The sequence below is a fragment of the Nomascus leucogenys genome, chromosome 2, assembly GCF_006542625.1.
Source record: "Nomascus leucogenys isolate Asia chromosome 2, Asia_NLE_v1, whole genome shotgun sequence".
Lineage (NCBI taxonomy): Eukaryota > Metazoa > Chordata > Mammalia > Primates > Hylobatidae > Nomascus > Nomascus leucogenys.
In genome coordinates, this window is record NC_044382.1 from 92,954,765 (window position 1) to 92,980,588 (window position 25,824).

A 25,824-nucleotide genomic window follows, 5' to 3' on the forward strand; every position below is an offset into this window, starting at 1 on the left:
TTACTGTATTGACAATTTCTTCCCATAAATTCGCCTGGGCACTCACAGGAATAGTTAGCAACAAGATCTGTACATATTCCACCATTTTTGCAAGGCTCAACTTCGCATTCATTTATGTCTAAGAAAAACAGAAAGGACAGAGGAAGAGAATTATTGGTAAAAAATGATTAGATATTGGAAAGTTTTAACATTTGAAATACAAATGTCTTAGTAATGCTATTCCTTTGTGTGTGTGTAGGCATGTGTGTGTGTTTAGTCACTAATACAAATGCTGCTTAAAACCAACAATTTGATAACCATTATATTTAATCAATTTCAAATAAAATTCAGAATCCAGATGAAAGGTCAACAGAACTAAACCACTCTCCCATTCCGGAAATAAATATGATAGTTTGGGGAAATATTCAGTGTATCCTTAGAATTAAATCAAACAAATTAACCCTGATAGAAAGATGAATTGGTTTCACTTACAAGATCGAGAAACCTCCCCTGCAGCAACAACTGCCAATTAACACTGTCTCATTTCATCTTAATTCATTAAAATTCTAACTGACAGGGATGTTTTAGTTTCTAAATAGTTTGTCTTTGATGAATACGATGAGAAGCAAATTAGAGTTAATAGCTAAAGCTCGTTACATGCAAAGTATAATAAATGTAAATGGTGATCACTTCCTAATCTCATTCAAGGATTTCTAAAGTTAGGATGACTAAAGGGATTTACCTTTGATATACTACTATTACATCTGATGCAAAATCACATGAAATATAAAACATTGAGCAAATTATACTACTTTCCTTGCTAATTTTGGACAACAGAGAAAACAAATATGACTTTGAATGCAAAAGAAACAATGACTAATTCAATCAATCACAGATATTCACAAATCATTCCCTTTTAGCACAGCACCATGCTGGATTCTGTGGGAGCCAGTACAGTAGTTGGAGAGCACACACCACTCCCCATCTCTTCCTCATCCAATGAGCTATTCCAGTTGAGCTCCCTATCTGCTTTCATTTCCAGAAATGTTTGTTGTTGTTGTTTTTAACTGTATTACAGACTTGGAAATTGTCTGTTTATGTGCCTTTAGCCCCTTTCACCTTGTCAGAAAGTGAGCTCCACAAATGAAGTTCCTATCCTGCCCTGTTCTTTGTTTTCCTGAAAATACCACACTCTCTCTGGAAAACTACTGGGGCCCAATAAACGTTTCCTGACAAACTTTCTATCAAAACAATAGAAAGTCATGTGCACAATCTTAAAAAAATTTATTCCAGATTTGTAATGTGCCTTCTGATACCCTGTAACATGTCAAATGGTAGTTCTGAAGTCTTGGGTTACTATAGTTGCTTAAAGCAAGATGATTATTACATTACTTCCAAAAGGAAACAAGGAAAAAAGTATTCGAAAATCTAAATTCTGCCCTTTCTTTTGACATTTTTTCTTCTAATTAGTATCCCCTCTAGAAAGCAGAGTTGGTCACCTTCTCATTCTAAGTTCACTGTAGAAAGCCTGGTCTAAATTTCCTTAGGTAGTAACTTTCTCCCAAAAAGCAGCCCTTTTGGTTTCTGGTTGACAATCGCAGCTTAAGAATAGAGATAATTCATGACTGTGTTTGGAAAAAATAAAAATAATTTGAGTACCTCATAACTTCAAATAAGAGGATAAAATCAGAATCTGCTAATCTCTAAAAAGATGGATCTGTGTGCTGTAAAATACGATAGACTCGGCCGGGTGTGGTGGCTCACGCCTGTTATCCCAAAACTTTGGAAGGCCAAGGTGGGCAGATCACAAGGCCAGTAGTTCGAGACCAGCCTGGCCAACATGGTGAAACCCTGTCTCTACTAAAAATACAAAAATTAGCTGGGTGTGGTGGAGTGTGCCTGTCATCCCAGCTACTCAGGAGGCTGAGGCAAGAGAATTGCTTGAACCCAGAAGGCTGAGTTTGCAGTGTGCCAAGACTAAGCCACTGCACTCCAGCCTGGGCAACAGAGCTAGACTTGTTCTCGGGGAAAAAAAGTATGATAGACTCCTAAATATTTGATACTGAAACTGTACAAAAATGAAGGATGGATGGGAGGGAGGGAGGCAGGTAGGGAGGGAGGGAAGGAGGGACGGAGGGGAAAGAAAAGGTGAGTATAAGTCATTTCTTTCCTTTTTAAAAATATAATAAAATCTCAGCTCTCTTTGCTCTTATCAAAATTTCACTTAGTCTTAATATTAAACTATATTTATATTGGACTAACACGCAAACCATTTTCATTAAATTTTGTAAGCCACATGAAATGCTACTTATTGTTGCCAACTCAACGTATGTATGACAATAACAATGTTTGGCTACCTTGGAACATGCCCAATATGTCTTAATCTGTATCTTCTCTACTACAATTTGTTTTAGATGAGAACGTGTAACTGGTTAATGTCTTCACATCTTAGAGAAAACATTGCCGTATTTTGTAAAGTTAGATGCAAAAATTTATTCTCATACATACTTAGAGAGAGGAAACTGAGTGGTCATGTCTGAAGGACCCACATAAGCAAAATATAATTTGATCTTAGACAAGAAGAAAAAGTTTAATTAAGATTAATAAGGATGTGATACAGATGACAGTCAATTTTCAAGCAGGGAGCCAGAATGAATCACAACTTTGAAGAAGAATGTTCATGATATGACGGTGTGTTTAGGTACAGGAGTAAAGTATTTTGGAGCAGAGAAGATGAAGGAGAGTGCTAGAATCCCATGTCAGAGAATGTAGATAGGGACCAGATTATGATGAACCCTTAGTGCAGGCTGAGGGAACTGGGTTTTATTTTTTTGGCAATGAACATTTGGAGCAGGATGAGAAGGATGAGAGGGTATTTCCTTCACCCTTCTACTTTAGAAGAACCTAGTGAAGCCATATGTGAGATGGACTTGAGAAATGAATAAAGGAAGATGGGAAAGAAACCCACACAAGATTTGATGTTAATAGGTACAACATATATTTTAAGTCTCATGTAAGAGGCTGTATGTATTTTCTCATTTTAAGATTGAATTTATCATGAGTAAAATCAAACCCAGCTCTTGCTGATTTGTAATGTTAATAGAAGGAAGTTCTCATAGCCAATGTGAGAACAATCGAGAATTATTATACATACTATTAATGATACAAAGACACTGCTGTTTTTTGCTTCCTTAAATCTTCCAAGTCTTTACACCGTAAGTAGTAACTAAAATATGTGAGCATAAATCTAATTGAGACAAATCAACCTTTAAACCTTCCAGTTATAGGCTCATCAGGCCCCATCTATAAATCGTCAGCAAAGCAAGGTTATAATTAAGGACATCCGATTCTAAAAAATCAACAGTTAACACCTTTACCCAGAGGTTAAGATGAAGTGGAATGAATTGGAATGGCATTTGCTGAAGTGGAAATGCTTTGTAGACACACTCAATTTGTGATAGAATGACCTTTTCATTGTTTAAATGTGCATTTTTCAATGTTTTTAAAACTCAAAAACTACTTAAATCTAAATTCATAAAAATATACATGTTATCTTAAGTTATCCATATTTTTAATACAGTAGCTAAGTTAGTAAAACATTTCTGCATATGTACATACCCAGTAATACACAAGCTGAGAGGACAGTTGCAAATTACACAGAAGCATTTGTGTATTTGTATAATGCAGGAGTTCTTTCAGCAGTGAAGGCTATTTGCACTGTAATTAACACTGCAAGCAATCTAAATGGAAACCGACCTCAATTTGTATAAATCATGTTTAATTAAAGACTAGATAAAAACGTTCACAGAATATAGTGCAATGAAATGAAACAAACATATTTGCAATAAATTGCATACACTTATCTTCGTCACAGATCAAGACATTATCATTGCCAGAAAAAAGTCCACATCCATTCCAAATATACTACTAGGTTATGCCATTTTATTAATGAAGAAAAAACTGATAAAGCAGCCCCCATATGAAATGGAAATTTCCATATTCGGTCAGATTTATAGTTTATTTATAATAATAATATCATTTATAAGGTCTTGCTTCATTAAACAGCTTCAAAATATGACTTTATAATCAAGACAGCCAGCTGAGTCCTGAAATCATAAAACTTTGCTGCCAACCTTCTTGTGTCACCGAGGCACAGTGATGAGAGCTGCACATGAGTTTCCAGGTGTAAACTCATGACTCACCCTTGTTTCCTGAAATTATATATAATATATGTAATATATATTATATATATAATAAATATTGAAAATCAATAAAGATTGAATTTCTATTTATTATGTATTATATATATAATACATATATATGTAATACATATTATATATATAATAAATATTGAAAATCAATAAAGATTGAATTTCTATTTATTATGTATTATATATATAATACATATATATGTAATATATATTATATATAATAAATATTGAAAATCAATAAAGATTGAATTTCTATTTATTATGTATTATATATATAATGCACATATATGTAATATATCTTATATATAATATATATTACATATAATATATTATATATGTAATATATATTATATATATAATATATAATATATTATATATGTAATATATAGTATATATGTAATATATAATATATTATATGTAATATATAGTATATATGTAATATATATTACATATGTAATATATATACATTACATATGTAATATATACTATATATGTAATATATATAATATATACTATATATGTAATATATATAGTATATATTACATATATTATATATTATATGTAATACATATAGTATATATACTATATACTACATATGTAATATATAGTATATATATTACATATGTAATATATAGTATATATATTACATATGTAATATATAGTATATATATTACATATGTAATATATAGTATATATATTACATATGTAATATATAGTATATATATTACATATGTAATATATATGTATATATATTACATATGTAATATATATACTACATTTTGTTTTGATTTTTTGGTGGAAGAAGAAAGAAGAAGAAGAAGGAAGAGGGAGGACAGAAAATAATAAAAGGTAAGTAGTTGAATTTCTCTGAAAGGAAACACAAATTACTTTGAACCAAAAAGTACTTTACAAGTATTCCCAGTTCCTTGCCTCTGTTATAACTAATTACACAGACTCATTGATTTTATATGCATAACTCAGACTCTTTATCGGTATGTCATACATAACCCACATTACAGATTTGTAAATGTGTTTGATCATCTACCCTCTTTGGCTTGGGTTTTTCCTAGCAGAAATGCACACTCTGGAGATTTTGCTTTGAGAAGCCTACTCCAGTAGTTGACAAACTACACACACACACACACACACACACACACACACACACACACACACACATATATATAAAGATCATGTTGAGCACTCCTCCCTTAGGCAATTCACCTTATGCACATCCACATCCTGAGAAATGCTCAGTTACACCTAGTCGTCTTTGTCCTGGATCTTTGTCAGAAACATTATTGTACAGATTATAGCCAAAAGCCCATGAAATTGACTTTGGAGTGGTAGGCTGTCAAAGAGTTTTTAAAATGGAAATTATATTTGTTAATTCCTTATTGGTGCCTTCAAAACAATGCATTGTCTGGGCATGATTTCTTGTCACAGAAACTGTATGGCTTCTCAGAGAATCATATTTAAAAATTCAGTAATCTCATTCTTCATTACAGATTCCGCTAGTTGGCCAGAGATGAAATAGAGAATTCTTGAGTCTAATTCCCAGGAACCTCCACCTCTGGAGACTTTTAAAACTAATTAATAACTAACTAATTAGTTTGTTTTCAACTGGCTCACCTTTGCAATCTGCAGAGTAGGAATGATAGCAGTTTTCATTTCTGGGACATCATTATCCCAGTTCATCCTTGAGTTCTCTCAGAACTCCTCAGGAAAATGCCATCTGTCCTCAGTAGTTTAGCCAGATTTATTTCACCAACATGGCTTAGATATTTTGAATACTGACCACCATTTGGACCAGTACATCCAATCCTTCTGGGGATAGATATCTATCTAACCTCCTAGAAAAGACAAAGACAATGTATTTCAACTATAAATCTATCTCCTCTTCATAAGTAAGTACATTCAGGCCCCCAAGAACATCAAGAAGGAAAATGGTTCTTGGGCTGAACATAGTTTTTTGGATATATTAAAAGGAGACAATGATAGACGGTGCTCCCCATCCCAAGTTTTTTTTCTTTTGTGAAGACAAAATTTCTCAATTTCTTTATGTCTTTCCCTTGGGCTACCTTTCCTCCAGCAATGTTGTTATTGACTGCTAATTGGTTGGCAAGACCTTATTTTCCAGAGCCTGCTATTTTTTGATCCTTAACAACACATCTTCCCTGGGCTCCCCATTAGCTATTAAATATTCTCCAGACCTCCCATGAGTGATTGCCTTTTAAAGTTTGACCTTTTATATTTTTCCTTATTTAAAGCCTATGGTCTTTCAATTTCTCTTTAAAGATTGAATTTCTATTTAAGATGAATTTCTAGGAATTCAATTCTTCCACTCAGATGCTGAACTTAATTATGTCACAATCAGAATTATCTAGATAATTTATTTCCCAGTCATTTCTGTGACCAGTTTAGTATATATTTGAATCTTCTGTTCTTGAACTCCCTTTTGATCTGGCTTTCTGCTCTATAACTAGTAACTCATTTTAAAGTAGCTAATTAAAATCAGCATTATTCAGTCAGAACATATCACACACAAACCTTTTATAATAATTTATTGATAACCTTCACTCACCAAGAACAGTAGCATAACAAAAGCCCCAAATCCAAGAGGTATTTATCCATTGCCTCTTTCTAACAAAGATCATATTCTCTGTCCATCTCTATCCTGACATCCTAGTATTTAAGATCTTTCTTTAGATGCAAATGCCTTTGATACTAGTACCCAGGCAATATTCATCCCAATTATCTGGGTTGTTTATATTAATTATTCCAATAAAGTTTTATTTGCATTTACACAGATATTTGGCCGGTATGACAAGACAGCTATTCCAAGGGATATAAAAGCCAAAACCAGGGGAGGTAGAGGAGGGGTTATCAAGAAGGTGTTATGTCTCTATAACTCAAATATTTGATGACTATATATATATATATATATATGCAGAGGCCAATAAGAACAGATGTCTCTTTCAGTAAACATTTTCACAAAAGAGCAAACCATAACAAGGGATGTTACCTCAGTGGCATGTAGCATAGTCGCTGGCCCTGCAATGAATATTTGTTAATTGGTAAGAAAGAACCGGGAATATTAGTAACCTTGGGATTATTGTATGTACTGTAATGTACTTGGGATCATGTATGTACTGTATGTACTTGGGATCATGTATGTACTGTAACAGTGAGTCCCTTGCTTGGGGCAGGTGCTCCAGCCTATTTCTAATGGGATTCTATTAAGGAAAAATGAAATTAGAGCAATGCTTCTTTTAAAAGCTGGAGCTCTTAAAGCATATCAATGCACAAGTCATGCACTTAGAGATTCTGACTTAAATGGTCTTGGGAGAGACAAAGGGAGTAATATACTTTTTAAAAGGCATTCCAGTGTCTCTGAAGTGTAGCCATGTTTGCAAACACTGAACAGAACCTCTGCTTATGAAGCACATCCATCCATCCACACCATTCCTTCTTTCCTTGCCTCCTTTCCTCCCTCCCACCCTTCCTCCTTTCCTTCCTTCCTCCCTTCCTCCCTTCTTTCCATGCATCCATCCATCCTTAGTTCTATACTAGGTACTAAGAATGCAACAATTAATATGTCACAATCTGTAGCGTTTCTGAAGCTCTTACAGTAGAGTAGATAGACAAGGAAATAACCAGTTACAGTGTAAGGTAACAAGGGCTATAACAGGAAAATGCACAGTCTCTCAAAGGAACTCCAAATATCAAAACTAAATTGGTTTGGCAGACTAGGGAATGTTGAGTTTTAGAGAAGGAGTCAAGCTGACTAGGGAAAAGTGCTTTTGAATTACATGGAGTTATAAATAGTTGACTCTGTAAAGTTATTTTTCTAAATTAATACGTATTTCATTTTTCCTGATATCAGTAGTCTGAAGATCTAAGAGTGACTCCTCATTGTCCCATAGTTCTTTTCTCCAAGTGTGTAAGGTATATATTTCCTGTTTTCCTACTTTTATTATTATTTACACAATTGCATATTTTAATGTTTTATCTAAAATTAACTATTCTATTCTTTCAGCTGCATGTCAAATGAGTTCTCTCTCTGGTTTTAGCAGTCAATCTTAATAATCAACCATTTTGGAGTTTTTCCTATAGTGAGTTATCAGAAACCCCAAACTGGCTAGGTGAGATAGGATTTGTATTAGAAGCTCAGCTATGATTCACATAGCTTGACTTTAACCATTTGTTCACTCATTCATTCATTAGAATTCTGAGGAGCACTTTCCATGAATCAGGCATTAAAATACATAATTGGATATATCAGTAAATAGAAACAGCTCCTGTTCTAAGAGACCACTCATTTTCTATTCTTCTACACAGGAGACAGACAATTATAATACAATATGGTGAAATATGTGCTTTAGAGCATTATGTACAAAATGTACTAAGATTATAGAAAAAGCAGTAGTTTTGCCTAAAGGAGATAAGGAAGATTGCTTGCAGGAGGTAATACATTTGGTGCTTAAAGGATGAGCAGGAGTTTTTACAGCTGTATTAAATTAGGAAGAAACACAAAGAACATATTTTCAGAGAGAGCTGAGCACTTTGAATATCTGAAGCATGCACAGGGACTGTGTGGGGGGATACTCTGCATAATGGCGACTATGTAGTCTGGGACCAGATTTTTATGGCCCTATCAATCAACTTAAGGAGTCTGAACTTTAGTCCTTGGATACTGGAGAGTTAATAGAGAACTCAAGAAGGGTGGAAGGGGACATGGGATTGAATAGATCTGCGTTTTAGAAGGTCATTCACATTCTCTAAAATTTCATTATTGGTATCATTTTGGAAAAAATAATTCAAAAAGTGAGAAGGGAAATTTATGTTGAGTCCTTATCACTCAGACTAGGTAGTAGGATGGCTATAATCATGTTTGGTATGTTTAAATACTTAGCTTGGTTCGAAATGTATATAGACTTCCCAGTATTTATGGTTGCCAGATTTGGCAAATAAAAACAGAGAGTGTCCATGCAAATATTTGAGACATATTTATAAGAAAATATTTGTTTATCTGAAATTCAAATTTACCTGGGCCCATTTTGTCTAGAAACCCTACTTGAATTGTCAATTGGATGTGATTTCTCCCTATTTTTTCTTCCCTTTCCTATGAGCATTTTAATTTTCAGCATATGGTCATGCTTTATATTTTGTATATTCAGCAAACCCCAACAAAAACTACCTACAGTGGAAAATCATTATGGACAAAGAATCTTCCTTAGGCTTTTGCTGAAATTAAAATTTGTTGCTTGCATTCTGTTTATAATTTTACAGTTTACCTCTACATAAGGTTTAATAATACAAGTATAGCCAAACAGCACTACAGTATGGCAGTTAATGGATAATAATTAGCACATCCTTCCACTTGTAGATTACTTATTATGTACCAAACACTGTTCTAAGCCTTTTATATGTATTAACACAGTCTACAAGCTAATTGTTATTATTATTATGTCTGTTTTACAGATGAGGAAATCAATAAACTGAAAGTGTAAATAAGTTGCCCAGAGTCACATAGGTGGCCAAACTGAGATTAAAGCCCAGATAATTTGTCTCCAGAATCTATGCTAATCACCCGTATGTTTCACCATCACTAGGGAATATTAGTACTCCCACTTCATCACCTCTTCTTACCAGCCTTCAAGGTATTATTTTATGTGCTAAGAAGGATAGATATAGGATAATACATAGTCCTTGTTCTCAAAACATTGATAATAACCTAATATTGGCATTTCTCCTCTAGATTAAAGACTCCAGTCCTAAAATGTTAGTTTGGAATACACTTTTCCCCAATCCCTTTATTCATCTTAGTAATTTCCTCAAAATCCTAAGTGGCTTGGGTTTAATGGGCATTTGTTCCCTTTTTATTCCTGAAATCCACAACCACTTGCTTATGTAAAAGTGAATTTTCTTGCCTCCTACAGTCTTTTATACATATCTTTTAACTTTACACTCAGATGAGAGGAGTTACATTTGTTACACAATTTTCTTTTTAGAGGGCATTGATATATTTCATACCTGTAGAATTAAAATTTGGTCATTTTTTTCTCGGTCACAATTCACCTTGTGTAAAAATGTTTGAAAAATAGCATATATACTGAAAAGGACACACAACAGTAAAGTTACAAGAATTATTATAAAGAGACAACCCATATAACAACTACCAAGGGCAAACACCAGAATCCTGCCAGCAGTCCCAAGCCTTCATGTGCCACTTTCATTCAAAACCTCGCCTCCACCCACACAAAGGTGACACATCTCCTGCTTGTTATGGGAGTCACAGATTTGCTCTTTGTATAGTTTATAATTTCATCTCCTAAATATTTATTCCCAGAGAGTTTATTTTTGCCTGTATTTAATCTTTATAGTAAAAAAAAAATTCCGTATGTGATATTCTGTTTGTGGCATCTTTCAAAATGTTGCATGTGACTGCAGTGAGTTCATTTTCACTGCAGAGTAGAGAAATTGTTGTAGAGTATTTTACCATAAAATGTACCATATGCTTTTTTCTTTCTATGGCTAATGGCATTTGTGGCGGTGTTGGAAATAAAAGCATCAGGGAACATGCATGAACATATCTCTTGATAAACAAGTATGTTGAATTTTTTTTTCTGGGTACACTTAGGAGTGAAATGGTGGAGTCATAATAATGCATATATTTAACTTTAATAGAAAATACCCAACTGATTTTAAGGTGGTTACATCAATTTGCAATCTTATCACCAATTAATACCACTTTTGAAAATACAAACTATATGAAACTTGCAGGTAACCACTTATTTCACTTTATGTGGAAGTGGAGGGTGGAAAGGCTTAACACCAATAAATCTTTTTAAGATACGTTTTTACTAAGTGGGGCTTTTAAGGGAATGAAATAAAACCTTCAGTTCACCAAGTTCAATTACATTTTTTTTCTTCAATGACCTTAACTTAAAAAAATAAAAAAAACCCAAAAACTCACACTAAAAATGCCTAATCACTGAAAGCTTGTAAGTAATCTGACATTTCAATAACAGGCCCTCATACACAGTTAAATTTTGTTTTAAAGAAAGATAATTTTGCCTAATCCCTGAATTAATTTCTTAAAAAGAACCTAATAAATCAACTATTATACACAGATACATGTAGACTCAGATAATAAAATTAAGAATACTCCCTGCTTCTACATTCTTTGAATTTTTATATTATCTTTGAAATTTTATATTTTATAACTGTCCATATTATTATATGAGTTAAACCATATTCATATTGTTTGATAGAGTGTTTCTTGGTTATCGCCCTGGAGGAAAATATAGGTGAATTTCTGATGAGGCTTTCTGTACACACATACTTCCACATCTGGGTTTATCATCAGAGTAAATAAATGGGCAGAATTTTTATAAATATTCTACAGAAGAGTAGCCCTGTCTTGGAGAGGAATGAAAGGCAGCATTTATCCAAAAAATTGCAAAGCATGTGGAAACTTTAATACACTGAATGGGATAATTCAACACATACTCTTAATATACTTCTTTCCAAAATGGTGACATTTACTATTTTTTAAACTAATACACCAACTCTTTATCAATTTTGGCTGATAGATCACTGACATCTGTAGCTTAAAGACTTAAATTGTGGTTGGTAAATATAGAAAAGACTGCTTTTTAAAATTCTTATGAGTTTCAGTCCTCATCAAGGTGAAAGAGCTGGGTGGCTAGATTTCCCTCATTCCAGAATCTCATCTACATAATTATAGGATATTTTGTGGGTTCCTGGCAGAGCTAGAGGCAACAAAACATCTGTTACACTCAAGGCCACCATGGAAGAATCTGCTTCAAGCAACAAACTCACTACTCAGTGCCAAAAATGCTGTCTCCGAGCCATTACTTTTTATATATTTTATCCCATATTTATTGGTAAGTATGCCAAATCAGCATATTCTCTTCATTAAATGTGATAATTTTGGGATTCATGAGAACTCTGCTTCTGGCCTAGACATAGTAAGAGGGACCAGAATTTTCAGGCAGACCCTCTTGTTTAAAAAAAAACAACAACAATGACAAAAAAAAGAACTCAGACAAAATATGTGAGACAACAGTGTTGAACATACTGAACATTAAGATACAAAGGACTCTCCCTCTTGGGCCATGGCATAGGAAGGGAAAATCCAGGCAGAGCTTGGTGAACTCTAGTGAAAGGGAGGGAGCTGGGAGTCTGAAGAGTCCACGGAGGCTAGTATTTGCAGAACAGAATACCCAAGAGGAGAGAACCACACAGAGACAGTCCACCACAGAGATCTGCAGTCCTGAACACTGCCGTGCTCTCTAAGGTACTCAGCAGAGGGTAGATTAGCATTCACAGGGGAGCAAACTCTTGTGGAAAGAGTCATCTGAGACCAGAGGCAGCAATACTTGGAGCCCACACTAGGCCAAGAGAACTGCCAATTCCCACCACTAAGACTGGAAAGCAAACTGTTTCATGGGGCATTGGGCAGAGTACTCAGAATGGTTTTGTCTTAGTAGTGGGAGATAATTAAACCTGGATTAAATAAACTGGTCCCACCTAACGAATCTTATAAGCAAGACCTAGAAGGATCAAAGTGTTTCCAAATAACCTAACTATATGAGAAAACTAAGCTCAAGAGAATATATAGGACTATAAAGTACTGAGCACTCAGCAAGATAAAATTCATGTCTGGAATTCAATCAAGATTAACACTCAAGAAACAAAAAAGATATAGTTGAAAAGACAGTATATATTGAAAGTAGCAGACAAGTAATTAAAACATAACTAAAACTGTATTCCACATATTGAAAATATTAAATAGAGACGTGAAAAAAGAGAGCCTAATTGAACTTCCAGAGATGAAACAATGTGTGAGATGAAAAATATGCCAGAAAAGAATAATAGCAAATGAGACATTGCAAAAAAAAAAAAGAATTTTTAAGACGTTTTAAGACATACCAATTGAAAATATACAAAATAAAATACACAGAAAAAAAATCTGGGCATCAGTGATCAGTGGAACACATATAGTTAGTCTAAAATAGATGTGATTGGAATCCTTGAAAACGGAAAGTAGAAAGTATTTGAACGGATTAAAATAGCCCAAATTTTCCAAATATGATGAAAACTATACTCACAGATCTAAGCAGCTCAATAAATCCCAGGAGTAAGAAACACAAAGAAAGCTACAAAAAGGCACATCATTATTACAGAAGACATCAAAATTATTCTGTAGATAAATGTAGTCTTTTCAAAAAATGGTGCTGAAATAATTGAATGCATGCAAAATACACTTAGAACTACATACAAAAAAAAACACTCAAACTAGATTGTAGATTACAAAGTGAAACCTAAAACTATTTTTTTCTATATCAAATCCATAAACTCCTGCTCCCCAACGTCAATTTTAAGAGAATTAAAAGACAAACCACAGATTGGGAGAACATATTTGCAAATCAAAAATATGATAAAGAACTTGTATGTACAACATATAAAGAATTCTCATAACTCAACAAGAAATCAAATAACTCAATAAAAAGTGGGCAAAATATTTGAACTGAGAGTTCCCGAAAGAATATACATAAGAGTGGTAAATAAACATATACAAAGATGTTCAATCTCATTTGTCATTAGAGTATATTAACTAAAACCAGAATAAGATGTTACTACCCAACCATTACAACAGCTAAAATTAAAAAGATGGTGTTGGTGAAGATGTGGAGGAATTGAACTCTCATACACCGCTGGTCTGATATAAAATAATGCAATCCATGTGGAAAACAACGTGACAGTTTTTCAAATACTTAAACACATGTCTACCATATGATTCAGCCATTCTACTCCTACATATTTATCCAAGAAAAATGGGAGTATATGTCCACACAAAGACTTGTATGGATGTTCACAGCAGCTTTATTACTATAGTAATAACCCCAAACCTGAGACAATCTGATCTCAAAATAGTTATGCTGAGTGAAATAAATCAGACAAAAATAATACACAGTGTCTATTTCATTTATACAAATTTCTAGAAATGCAAATAATCTATCATTACGGAAAGTAAATCAGTGATTGGGATGAAGTTGAAGGGGCAGGAAGGAGGGATTACAGTGGGGAAGAAACTTCTGAGGGTGACGTGATGCAAATGTTTAGTATCTTGAGTAAGATGATGGATTCACAGGTTCATATATATGTCAAAACATATCACATTGTACATTTTAAATTTGTGTATTTTATTCTGTGTTAATTATACTCCAAAAAACCTTCCAAAAGTGATTACATTAAAGTTATTTTTATAACCCATGTATTTATTGTCTGTAAACTGAGAACTGCATACACACACACACACACACACACACACACACACACACCCCGACACTCCATGACACTAAAAGGCCCACAGAATTAATGAGGAACATTAGCCTTCTCAAATTCACAAAAGAAGGGTTTTTGTACAATATACTTTTATTTCAATGTGAGAACCATGCAGCCCAAATGAAAAGAGGCAGGTCTTATGGGAGAGACTGAGCAGTTTAATAAAACATAGTAATAGGAGGAGCTGTACTCATAAAGATGACAAAAATACTGATGTTTTAAGGTAGTTTACTTCCTACTTTGCAGGTTGTTTCCACCACTCAAGAAAGTCTTTGCACAGCAAAAGAAACTACCATCAGAGTGAACAGGCAACCTACAGAATGGGAGAAAATTTTTGCAACCTACTCATCTGACAAAGGGCTAATATCCAGAATCTACAATGAACTCAAACAAATTTACAAGAAAAAAACAAACAACCCCATCAAAAGGTGGGCAAAGGACATGAACAGACACTTCTCAAAAGAAGACATTTATGCAGCCAAAAAACATATGAAGAAATGCTCATCATCACTGGCCATCAGAGAAATGCAAATCAAAACCACAGTGAGATACCATCTCACACCAGTTAGAATGGCCATCATTAAAAAAACAGGAAACAACAGGTGCTGGAGAGGATGTGGAGAAATAGGAACACTTTTACACTGTTGTTGGGACTGTAAACTAGTTCAACCATTGTGGAAGTCAGTGTGGCGATTCCTCAGGGATCTAGAACTAGAAATACCATTTGACCCAGCCATCCCATTACTGGGTATATACCCAAAGGACTATAAATCATGCTGCTATAAAGACGCATGCACACGTATGTTTATTGCGGCACTATTCACAATAGCAAAGAGTTGGAACCAACCCAAATGTCCAACAACGATAGACTGGATTAAGAAAATGTGGCACATATACACCATGGAATACTATGCAGCCATAAAAAATGATGAGTTCGTGTCCTTTGTAGGGACATGGATGGAACTGGAAAACATCATTCTCAGTAAACTATCGCAAGGACAAAAAACCAAACACCGCATGTTCTCACTCATAGGTGGGAATTGAACAATGAGAACTCATGGACACAGGAAGGGGAACATCACATTCCAGGGACTGTTGTGGGGTGGGGGGAGGGGGGAGGGACAGCATTAGGAGATATACCTAATGCTAGATGACGAGTTGATGGGTGCAGGAAATCAACATGGCACATGGATACATATGTAACAAGCCTGCACATTGTGCACATGTACCCTAAAACCTAAAGTATAATAAAAAAAAAAAAAGAAAGTCTTTGCAAGAAGCCTTAAATAAAGAAGAATGGGGAAAAATTAATGTAACTGGAAAAAATTAATATCATTGCAAGATTTCCTATTGCTCTTATATTTTTGGTTTCAGGTTGAATTTATTTTTGTTATCAATGACTATCAGAAATCTGAAGCATATAAAACTATAACGGGGGTTACCTATACCTTCCCTAATTGTTCTTTTCCAGAAAAATTTTCTGATGGAAGTTCATGAAGTACATTGATGTGTATGTTTTCTGTACTCCTATGAGCTCTTCAAGAGATTGTAATTTTCATACAGGAACTATGAAATAATAATAATTTTCTAGTTCTCTTTGCTTCTTTTTTGTTTTGTTTTGTTCTTTTTTTTTTTGAGACAGACTCTAGATCTGCAGCCCAGGCAGGAATGCAGTGGCACGATCTAGGCTCACTGCAACCTCTACCTCCTGGGTCCCAGTTCAAGCAATTCTCCTGCTTCAGCCTCCAGAGTAGCTGGGATTACAAGCATGTGCCACCATGCCCAGCAAATTTTTGTATTTTTAGTAGAGGCAGGGTTTCACCATGTTGGCCAGGCTGGTCTTAAACTCTTGACCTCGTGATCCACCCGCCTCAGCCTCTTAAAGTGCTCGGATTACAGACGTGAGACACTGCTCCCAGCCCTCTCTTTGCTTCTGTGAAGGATATAACTTTAAAAACTTATAAAAATATATGTTTAAAGGAGATTTTCATTATTAATTTCTTTTAATATACATTAAGATGGAAATCTCAATTCCATTAATTACACACTGCCTAATTTTACATTGAAAAAGGAAGCCTTCAAGACAACAATTTCCATGGTATCCAATGAACCTGATTAAAATAATAGGCTATCTCCATAACAAGTGCTTAGATAAATGGTCCTATTCTGTCAGAGAGGAATGGGTCTTATTAGAAACTGCATTGCCCTGTTACGCTATTACAAGATTAATGCAGACAAAATGTTTAGCTCCTTTTAATAAAATCCAATGACTTGTGAACTGGACTAAATATCAGTAAATAGTAAGTGTAAGTGTAACATCGTCTACTTAATTTGGTTGTTTAATTTGGCCCTTAGTATAAAGATTTGAGTTTATGCAGCATCTTACTTATCTACAGTCATTAAATCTCCTTCTGCCATGTTTCAGAGAATAAAGGAGGGGTTATGTAGTTCTGATTAAATAAGCTACAGAGTTATCTTTAGAGGTGATATTAATATCTTCCCAAACTATAATCCATCCTTGTGGTACTGCAATATTTTAAATATTTTTGTTAAGACATGCAGAGGTAGAAAGAAGACTAAGATATATTGATGAATTTATTTTATTAAATATAAAAATATATATTTTTGAAATCTTTAGAACACTCTATAGATACTAATATACTATACTAAATTCATATGTTATGAAAACACAGAGGTTACTGTAATTTTGTACAGATAAGCACAACTGGAACCTTCTTATTATCTATCAGCCATATATTTCTGTGATTGTACAATTATTTAGTCCATGGCTTTTATTTTATTCTGTTCATTACCAGTAGCTAACATTTCTCATTATACAAATGGGAAAATAACCCCTCAAAACTACCTCTTACTTTATACTCCCTATAGAATTTTGTTAAATAATGTATTTAAACCTACTACTTGTTCATCAGTTTTAGCCATTAAGGCTGCTACAACACCCTTCATATCTCTTTCTTGGCTTTCAAGTCCTATTGTTATTATTATTATTATTATATATTTTTTGAGATGGGGTCTCGTGCTGTCACCCAGGCTGGAGTGCAGTGGCATGACCTCGGCTCATTGCAACCTCCACCTCCCAGGTTCAAGCAATTCTCCTATCTCCTCCTGAGTAGCTGGGACTACAGGCACCCCCCACCACGCCCGGCTAATTCTTGTATTTTTAGTAGAGATGGGGTTTCACTATATTGGTCAGGCTGGTCTCAAACTCCTGACCTCAGGCTGGTCTCGAACTCCTGACCTTCCAGGTTCAAGCAATTCTCCTGTCTCAGCCTCCTGAGTAGCTGGGACTACAGGCATCTGCCACCATGCCCAGCTAATTTTTGTATTTTTAGTAGAGATGTGATTTCACCATATTGGTCAGGCTGGTCTCAAGCTCCTGACCTCAGGAGGTCCACCCACCTCGGCCTCCCGAAGTGCTGCGATTACAGGCGTGAGCCACCGCACCCGGCCTTGTTATTATTTTTAACATCAGGATTTTATTTACATTTTACAACATATTCTGTTCTGTAGTCATGTTCCAGTGAACTAAAGCTACAGTTAATTGATATAACAATCACAAAACCTCCATGGCATACAATATTCTTGTATTTATTTCTCAGACATCTGAGTGTTGCTGGTGAATGGTGTCAAGAGATCTAGAGTGGGCTACACTAAGCTCTACTTTGAGATAAAGGTCTGCTGGGCTTGGTTCCTTGCTGAGGTTTGGGCTGAAGTCAGCTTCCTGTGTGATCACTCGGAGATCCAAGCTGAGGGTACAACAGCTATCTTTTGCTCCTTTGCTGTGATGATGGCAGAAGTTCCGAAAAGAAAATGAAACCTACAATGCCTAGGCTCGTAAGAAACTTATTGTCACTTCATGTCAATGGCCAAACCAAGCCATATCTCCAAACCCAAAGTTAAGGGGTGAGAAGAATATGTTTCTCCGTATAGGAGGATTTAAAAGTCATAAAACAAAGGGTAAGAATATAGGGAGGGGAAAAGAACTGGGGCAATAATGACCATTTTACATTAATTCCTCAATATCCTGTCTATAATTGGTTGTGAAAATTGGAAGAATGAGAATATTTACCATACAATAATTATATGTTAATTATTGTAGAATCAAGTAAAAAAAAGTCACTGCACTTCACTAAAAATGTGCCACTTTATGGAGGCTCTCCTAGCATTACAGTCAAATGGACTTCCTTCTGATGCATTCTACCAATTGTTTAAAATTATGACACATTTAATGCTTCGTATTTATAGAGTTTCTTATTTTTTTTCTGGAATATTTAATTTTTTTTTTGCTTGTTAGGAGAAGTATAAACTTATTCACCATGTCCGTATATTTATTGAAATGTACTTCCATACTTCTTGAAGAGGCCCCTCCCTGGAGCCCTCTGCTGCTTCTACTTCTTCTTTTTTTTTTTTAAAGACAGAGTCTTCCTCTGTTGCTCAGGCTGAAGTGCTATGGTGGGATCTTGGCTCACTGCAACCTCTGCCTCCCAGGTTCAAGCGATTCTCCTGCCTCAGCCTGCTGAGTAGCTGGGATTACAAGCACCTGCCACGACGCCCAGCTAATTTTTGTATTTTTAGAAGAGACGGGGTTTCACCATGTTGGCCAGGCTGGTCTTGAACTCCTGACTTCAGGCAGTCCGCCCGCCTCGGCGTCCCAAAGTGCTGGGATTACAGGCATGAGCCACGTGCCTAGCCTCTGCTTCTTATTCTAAGTTTAGCTGATTCCTTTCTAGGTCTGCTGCAAGCTACATCCTGGGATATCTTCTCCTTGCTTACCTGGGCTTATTCTACCCTTTCTTGGATCCTAGGTTTCTATTTTTTATGTCCTCTTTTCATTTGCAATAAAACATCTTTAGGTAATTTTCATGAAAGGAGTAGGTATAACATTATTTTGAGCCTTAAAATTGTCCCAACACTTGAATAACATTTGGCTAGTCATAGAAGTCTAAGTTCAAATTCATGTATCCCCAGAAAGTTAAAGGTACATTAATTTTTTCATTACCTTTTAATATATGGTTGCTGCCAGAGACATTTGAAGCCAATATAATTTTTGCTATTTTTGAGTTAACCTGTTACATCTCTTAGGGGATTTGGCATTTTTTCCATATCCAGATTTTATTAGACTCTGTCTAGAAATGTTGTTTTTCATTCATTGTGTTGGTATGCATTAATTTTTTCAACATGAAGTCTCGTTCGTAACATTGGAGTATTCCAATGTAACGTTATTCGTTACTCCATTCCTGTGTTTTCTCTGGAATTAGTCCTGTGTTGAATATCTTAAATCCATTCTCCATGTTCATTAAGCATCTATTTTTTATTTTATCTAAGTTTTGGAAGATTTCTGTGACTTTAACCTCTCACATTTTTAAAAAATAAGTTCTCCAATCATATCTTTTATAACCATCAAATCTTTTTCAACGTGACATATAGTATTCTTGTTTTATGAATATCATATTTTCTTTATGATCCTAATTAAGATGTTTAAAAAGGTCTCTCTGTTCCATGAATCATACTTTCTTCCTCTTGCATCATTTATTTATGTGTTCATTTTGGATCTTCTGTTTTGTGCAGTTTACTTCAAATGTCTGGTGAACCTTGATTGCCTACTTACACGAATGAAAGACTAGATTGATTCGTATACTTAACTGGTGTAGTTTATTTAGTACTTTAATAGTTTTATCTTTCAACAAGCTTCTGTCCTGTATGGAGGACTGACTGTATCCTCTAGATGGGAAGCATAGGCTGGTAGAAAGTAGCAAGGCTATCCTCATCTTGCAAAATAAGGTTTTATTCAGTGTTCTCAACTTCTGCCTTCAGAACCCAAGTTTTCCCCTAGTAAACTCTGAAATTTTGGAGACAGTAGTCTTCTAGGTTTGGCCTTAGAAATCATGCTTTATATGCAGGAGGAACAGGGAAGGGAAGAGGAGGGTGACCAGGGCAACTGTTCCAGAGTTCTTAATTAATTTACCTGCTGTCTGTCTACTCTTTTCTCTGTACCAGCTCACCCCTAGCTAGCCTGGACCCTTTCCACTAGGCAGAGAACAGCTTCTACTTCCATTTCAGACTTTTCCAGGTCAGGGATGTAGGCTCAAGGACTCCTTCTTTACCAACACAATTCCCTCCTGTATTCTGTCATCTAGAAATGTCAAAATTCACTGGGGTGCTAATAGTCCCTCTCGCTACTTTTAGTCTATTACAAACTTATTCTTGAATTTTAAAAATTCATTTAATCTTCACTGTCACTTCAATGTGGTTTGAGAATAAGGGGATGATAAATATGTATGCTCAGTTTGCTATCTTAAAAGGCCAAGTTTAAATGTTGCTAATGAAGAGGCTTTTTTAGCACTTGGAAAACAACCTCCTATCACTATCTCTTGACTGAGATACAGCTCTCTAGGGAGGGTGGCAGCCCCCAAAATAAAATCATTTCTTCTGACTTCTCAGTAAAATTACAGAAGAGTATATTCCCTAAGAGAGCAATAATCTTGGTCCCAAATAATTTTGTTCAGGAAAGCCTCAGGAGAAGTAATTCTTTTTTTAAAATTTAGCATCCACCAGAAAAAAATCTTTCTTCAACATATATTCGAGACACTAGACCAGAGTACTATCAGCATGTCATAGACACCGAAAGAGAAAAAGAGAAGTTAAACACAGTTGAGTTTCTTCCTTCTCTAGTAATGTCTTTATCCATTTTTTCATGCCAGAAATTAACCATGATCCATAATTTCTTTCAAAAGTCTTAGGAAAAAAACATAGCAGATTAATAATAAAGCTCTAAGGATGTTTCTTTTACCATTTTTTTTCTATTAAAAAGGTCAAGAGTGATTGATAAGAATCTCTATATAACCTTTTGGTTTTCTCTTTAAAAAGAAGTTGGATCAGGAAAAATAACTAATGGGTACAAGGCTTAATACCTGGGTGATGAAATAATCTGTACAACAAACCCCCAAGACACACGTTTATCTGTATAACAAACCTGCACATGTACCCCTGAACTTAAAATTTACAAAAAAAATGGGGGATTTACTCACATCATTGACTCTGAAACAGTTTTGTACATATTCCAAATGTGAAGTAAGGAATCCAGTAAATAATATTTAAACTAGTAAAAAGAATCAGTATAAAGAGGTTGGGGGCCATGGTGAACAGAAGGCTTACTTTTTTCAATTAAAGTATGTATGTTTGTATGTATGTATGTATGTATTTACCTATGGATGTAATGTAGACATAGTTTCTGACATTATTATCTCATTCTGCATAGTCAACATAACTTTTAAAATGATAAAGTCTGGTTCCATGTTTTCTCAAAATCAATTTCTTGGACTATTTCCATTTGCCCACATAAAATAACTCTGTTCCTAACAGTGTTAAAGCTACCATTCTGTGTCACCTTTGTATGTAAGAAGCCTGTGGAGAGAATGATACAAAAGAAGAAGATTTTTAATCCTTCTAAATTCTTGTTGGTAAATTTGCTTTTCCCTTTTAATTACTTCTTGTAGAGATGTAGTATAAATTTAAAAAATAACGTAACGCCAAATGTAGAATTTACTAAATGCATAAATATTTGGAAGAAAGAAAATAAAACACAGCTTCAGCATTACAATACTGCCTATTTGAGTGCAAATCGAAGGAGATTTTTCTGAAATTTTCTAGACAATGATAACCGGAATCTATTACAGAACAAAGAAGTGTTGCTATAACAAAGCAGCATGCTGCATATAATTAAAGCATTAAAATAGCATACAGACAAAACAGGCACAACAAGTTTTGTTATATATGAGGAAAGATTCTTTAAAAATTGTAAAACGAGATGTGCCATATGAATGAAAGTAAAAATAACTTGACATCTGACTGGTTTATAAATCCATCAATTATATTGGATAGAGTCAAATAATATTTTGGCATTTTCATTTTGTTACCTTTATTCAGCAATTCACAAAAATGGGTAACCTTAAGGGTCTTACCAATTTACCTCTTAACTCTGAAAGTGAATACTGCTCAGATATTTTAAAGAATGGTATCTGCACTGAAGGAAATTGAAGTGAATACTGAGAAAATAATTTATCCAATTCCCACTAGCAATACACACACAAATTCAGCTGCATTCATACATATCTAAATATGTCAGCTTTTTCTCAGAGACATGCCCTGAATTATCCTACAAAATAGAATACCTCGAAGATGAAAGAGCATTCAGAACATCAGCACAGAAATACATTGATTACTAAAACATAATTTTAAAGTGCTTCCAGCATATACAAGATACATTTATATTCCTCAGTTGTGTAGTGCCTAGTACTACCTTATTATAAAGTAAGCTTTGCATCTATTTACTATTTATCACTCAATTACATGGTAAAATTGGATAGTTAAAAATAGAAGAACACATAAATATAGAAATCGTTGGCTTTGTGTCCAGAAACCTTTATCCTAAGCTGTTTAGAAATATGCTTACTTAAAAGACAAAACCTGTATTTGTGATAAGTTCTCTTAATTTTGGTAATGGGGTGTTTAACTTTTAAAGCCTGAGATTAAAAAATTAAATTCTGTCATTTCATGTTTTGGTGTTGCAGTTCCATTCTCAGCATAAGGGATATTGATCTAATAATCATACCCTACTCCAAATATCTAGTCATTTTATGTCCCCACAAACTCACTTATTATAAAACCCATAAAGTTATTCCCTGTGGTGCCTATAACAAAGGAACAAACTGAACAATAAAAAGGAACAATGTACATTTTTATTATGTTTTAACGATATCCCCATTGCCAGTACATACACAACCAAATGGAAACGTTTTAGCCACTGGCATTTCCAGAGATCTACTTTCTGCCACTCTGCAATTCAAATTAACGTGTAAAAATATCCATTAACAAAAAAGTTGAAAGGAAACATCTATTATAAATAAACAGTACGTTTATGAGTTAATCCATCTTAGGTCACTACATGAAAGCCAGGCGCAGTCATTGTTACAGGTATTTCTCTTCCTGCTGCGTAAAATTCTGATTGAAATTTTATAGTGTTTCAAAAATCATAGGTAGACCAAGTGTGTAGGTAGAAAGTGGTGTCTTTAAATTAGCTAGAATCAGAAAATATGAATAACATAAATGTAATAAAATTCATTTATTGGTTACTCTTATAAGTTCAAGCTTACCTGACCCCCTATATTGTTAAGTATATTTTTTTCATTCAACAAATATACGTTCTAGTCCTTTCTAGCCATAGTCTCAAAACACTTGATCATATATCCCTATAGTAAAATTTTAACTGTGGCACACACTTTCAATAAATATATACTTAAGAATTTATAAATTATATGCAAGTATTAATAAATGAATAATTACGTTCATTATAAAATGCATATAGGAAACATACATTTTAAAATAATGAGATATGGTTACAATAAACATTTTTAAAGCATGCTCCCAATTGCAATGGCTTCATGTTATCATTAACTAATATCTAAAAGCATAAAACACAGTATTCCCTCTGGGTGAGTTTATCAATAATAATGGTGGATGTAAACACATATTATAGATCATGTTGATAATTTCAACTTTGGGATCCAATCTCCTGTTAGATATAATTACTTTGGCACTGCTTTATCTCATAATATTTTATATTTAGTTCATAACAGGAGAATAAATGTTAGCTATTTTCTCACTGCTTGTGTTATTGGTATTTTCTTCATTCTGACATTTCTCTGCAGATTTCTTTTCAGGCAAATTGTGGATTTGGTTAGAATTAATTTAATAGATAACATAATAGTCACATTGTGATAAAAGGGTTCTGCTTTGTAGAACTACTACTCTTTCTTCAGAACCTTTGTACTGGTGTTTTTTTGACAGACAACTCCAGTGAGGTGCCTCTGTCAATGCATGAGGTAAACTGTAATACACTTCATACATGTACTTGTTAACAATAAATAAACATACAAGCAAGTTATCTTATTTTCTTTCCACTTCTCAGGGGATTATCTCTTGCACTTTTCTGGGGTGTATGTACCCCAACATGGAAACAACTACTCTATAAGTAGTGTCTAGAAGATGAATCTGGGGATTTAAAATATATCCTATTTGTTTTTAAGCATAAAACCATGTTCAACTATTTATAACTCCTAGAGAATAATGAATGGTTGATAGAATTTAATGTTTCTTATTTTAATACTTTATTTTATTTTATTGCTGGAATATTAACCACATTAAGACATGAATTTTGTGTTTTAGTTTTTGCTACATTCCCTCTTCCAGAACAGTGCCTGACACACAGCACTGCACATGAAGTAGTTTTTAAATGAATCAAAGCTTATTCAGCTGCAGGTAATGGTTCTTTTCATTGCTCCCAGTTATTCTCAGTTTAGCCAGCACTTTCCAGCATCCTCTCCATATCCCTGGGAGGTGTCATTTTCAGTTTCTTCTTTCTTTTCTTTTCTTTTCTTTTCTTTTCTTTTCTTTTCTTTTCTTTTCTTTTCTTTTCTTTTCTTTTCTTTCCTTTCCTTTCCTTTCCTTTCCTTTTCCTTTCCTTTCTTTTCTTTTCTTTCAATAGTTTTTGGGAAAACAGTGGTTTGGTTACATGGATAAGTTCTTTAGTGGTGATTTCTGAGACTTGGTGCACCCATCACTGTATGGTGTACAGTACCAATTATGCAGTCTTTTGTCCCTCACTCCCCACCCTTCCCCACAAGCCCCTAGAGTTCATTATCTCATTCTTAAGCTTTTGTGTCCTCACAGCTTAGCTCCCACTTACAAATGAGAAGATACAATAGTTGATTTTCCATTCCTGAGTTTCTACACTTAGAATAATGGTCTCTAACACCATCCAGGCTGTTGTGAATGCCATGATTTTGTTCCTTTTTATGTCTGAGTAGTATTCCATGGTGTATATATGCCACATTTTCTTTATCTACTCATTGATTGATAGGCATTAAACAGATAAACTGTTCTCAACATAAAGAAGGAAAAAATATATTCCTTTGACTAGCTTCAAGATGAATGCCTTTTTAAAACCTGGGTTTGTTATGACTAATGCTTAACTTGGGTCAAGTTATCTGGACAAATAGTAAGATTACAGGACAACTGTAAGATAAAGATTCACCCAAACCAAAGAATGAGCACTGGGGTTTCTCATTAACAAAAGAGCTTCACAGTCTATAATATTTCAAACAAAACAAAAGCATCCTTTACCTAAGACTAGATATTTGTTTCTACCTGATCCTGAATCAAATTTTGAGGAAGCTGCCAT

At 34.4% G+C, this 25,824-nt stretch overlaps 1 protein-coding gene across 1 annotated transcript in view; it reads right to left on the reverse strand.

The window, feature by feature from the left end:
- Window positions 1-25,824, reverse strand: part of EDIL3 (EGF like repeats and discoidin domains 3) — a 451,805-nt gene that overhangs the window by 206,775 nt on the left and 219,206 nt on the right. Inside the window, exon 5 of the mRNA XM_003261571.4 lies at window positions 5-118. Coding sequence (XP_003261619.1) covers window positions 5-118 — 114 coding nt within the window. The remainder of the gene's footprint in view (window positions 1-4; window positions 119-25,824) is intronic.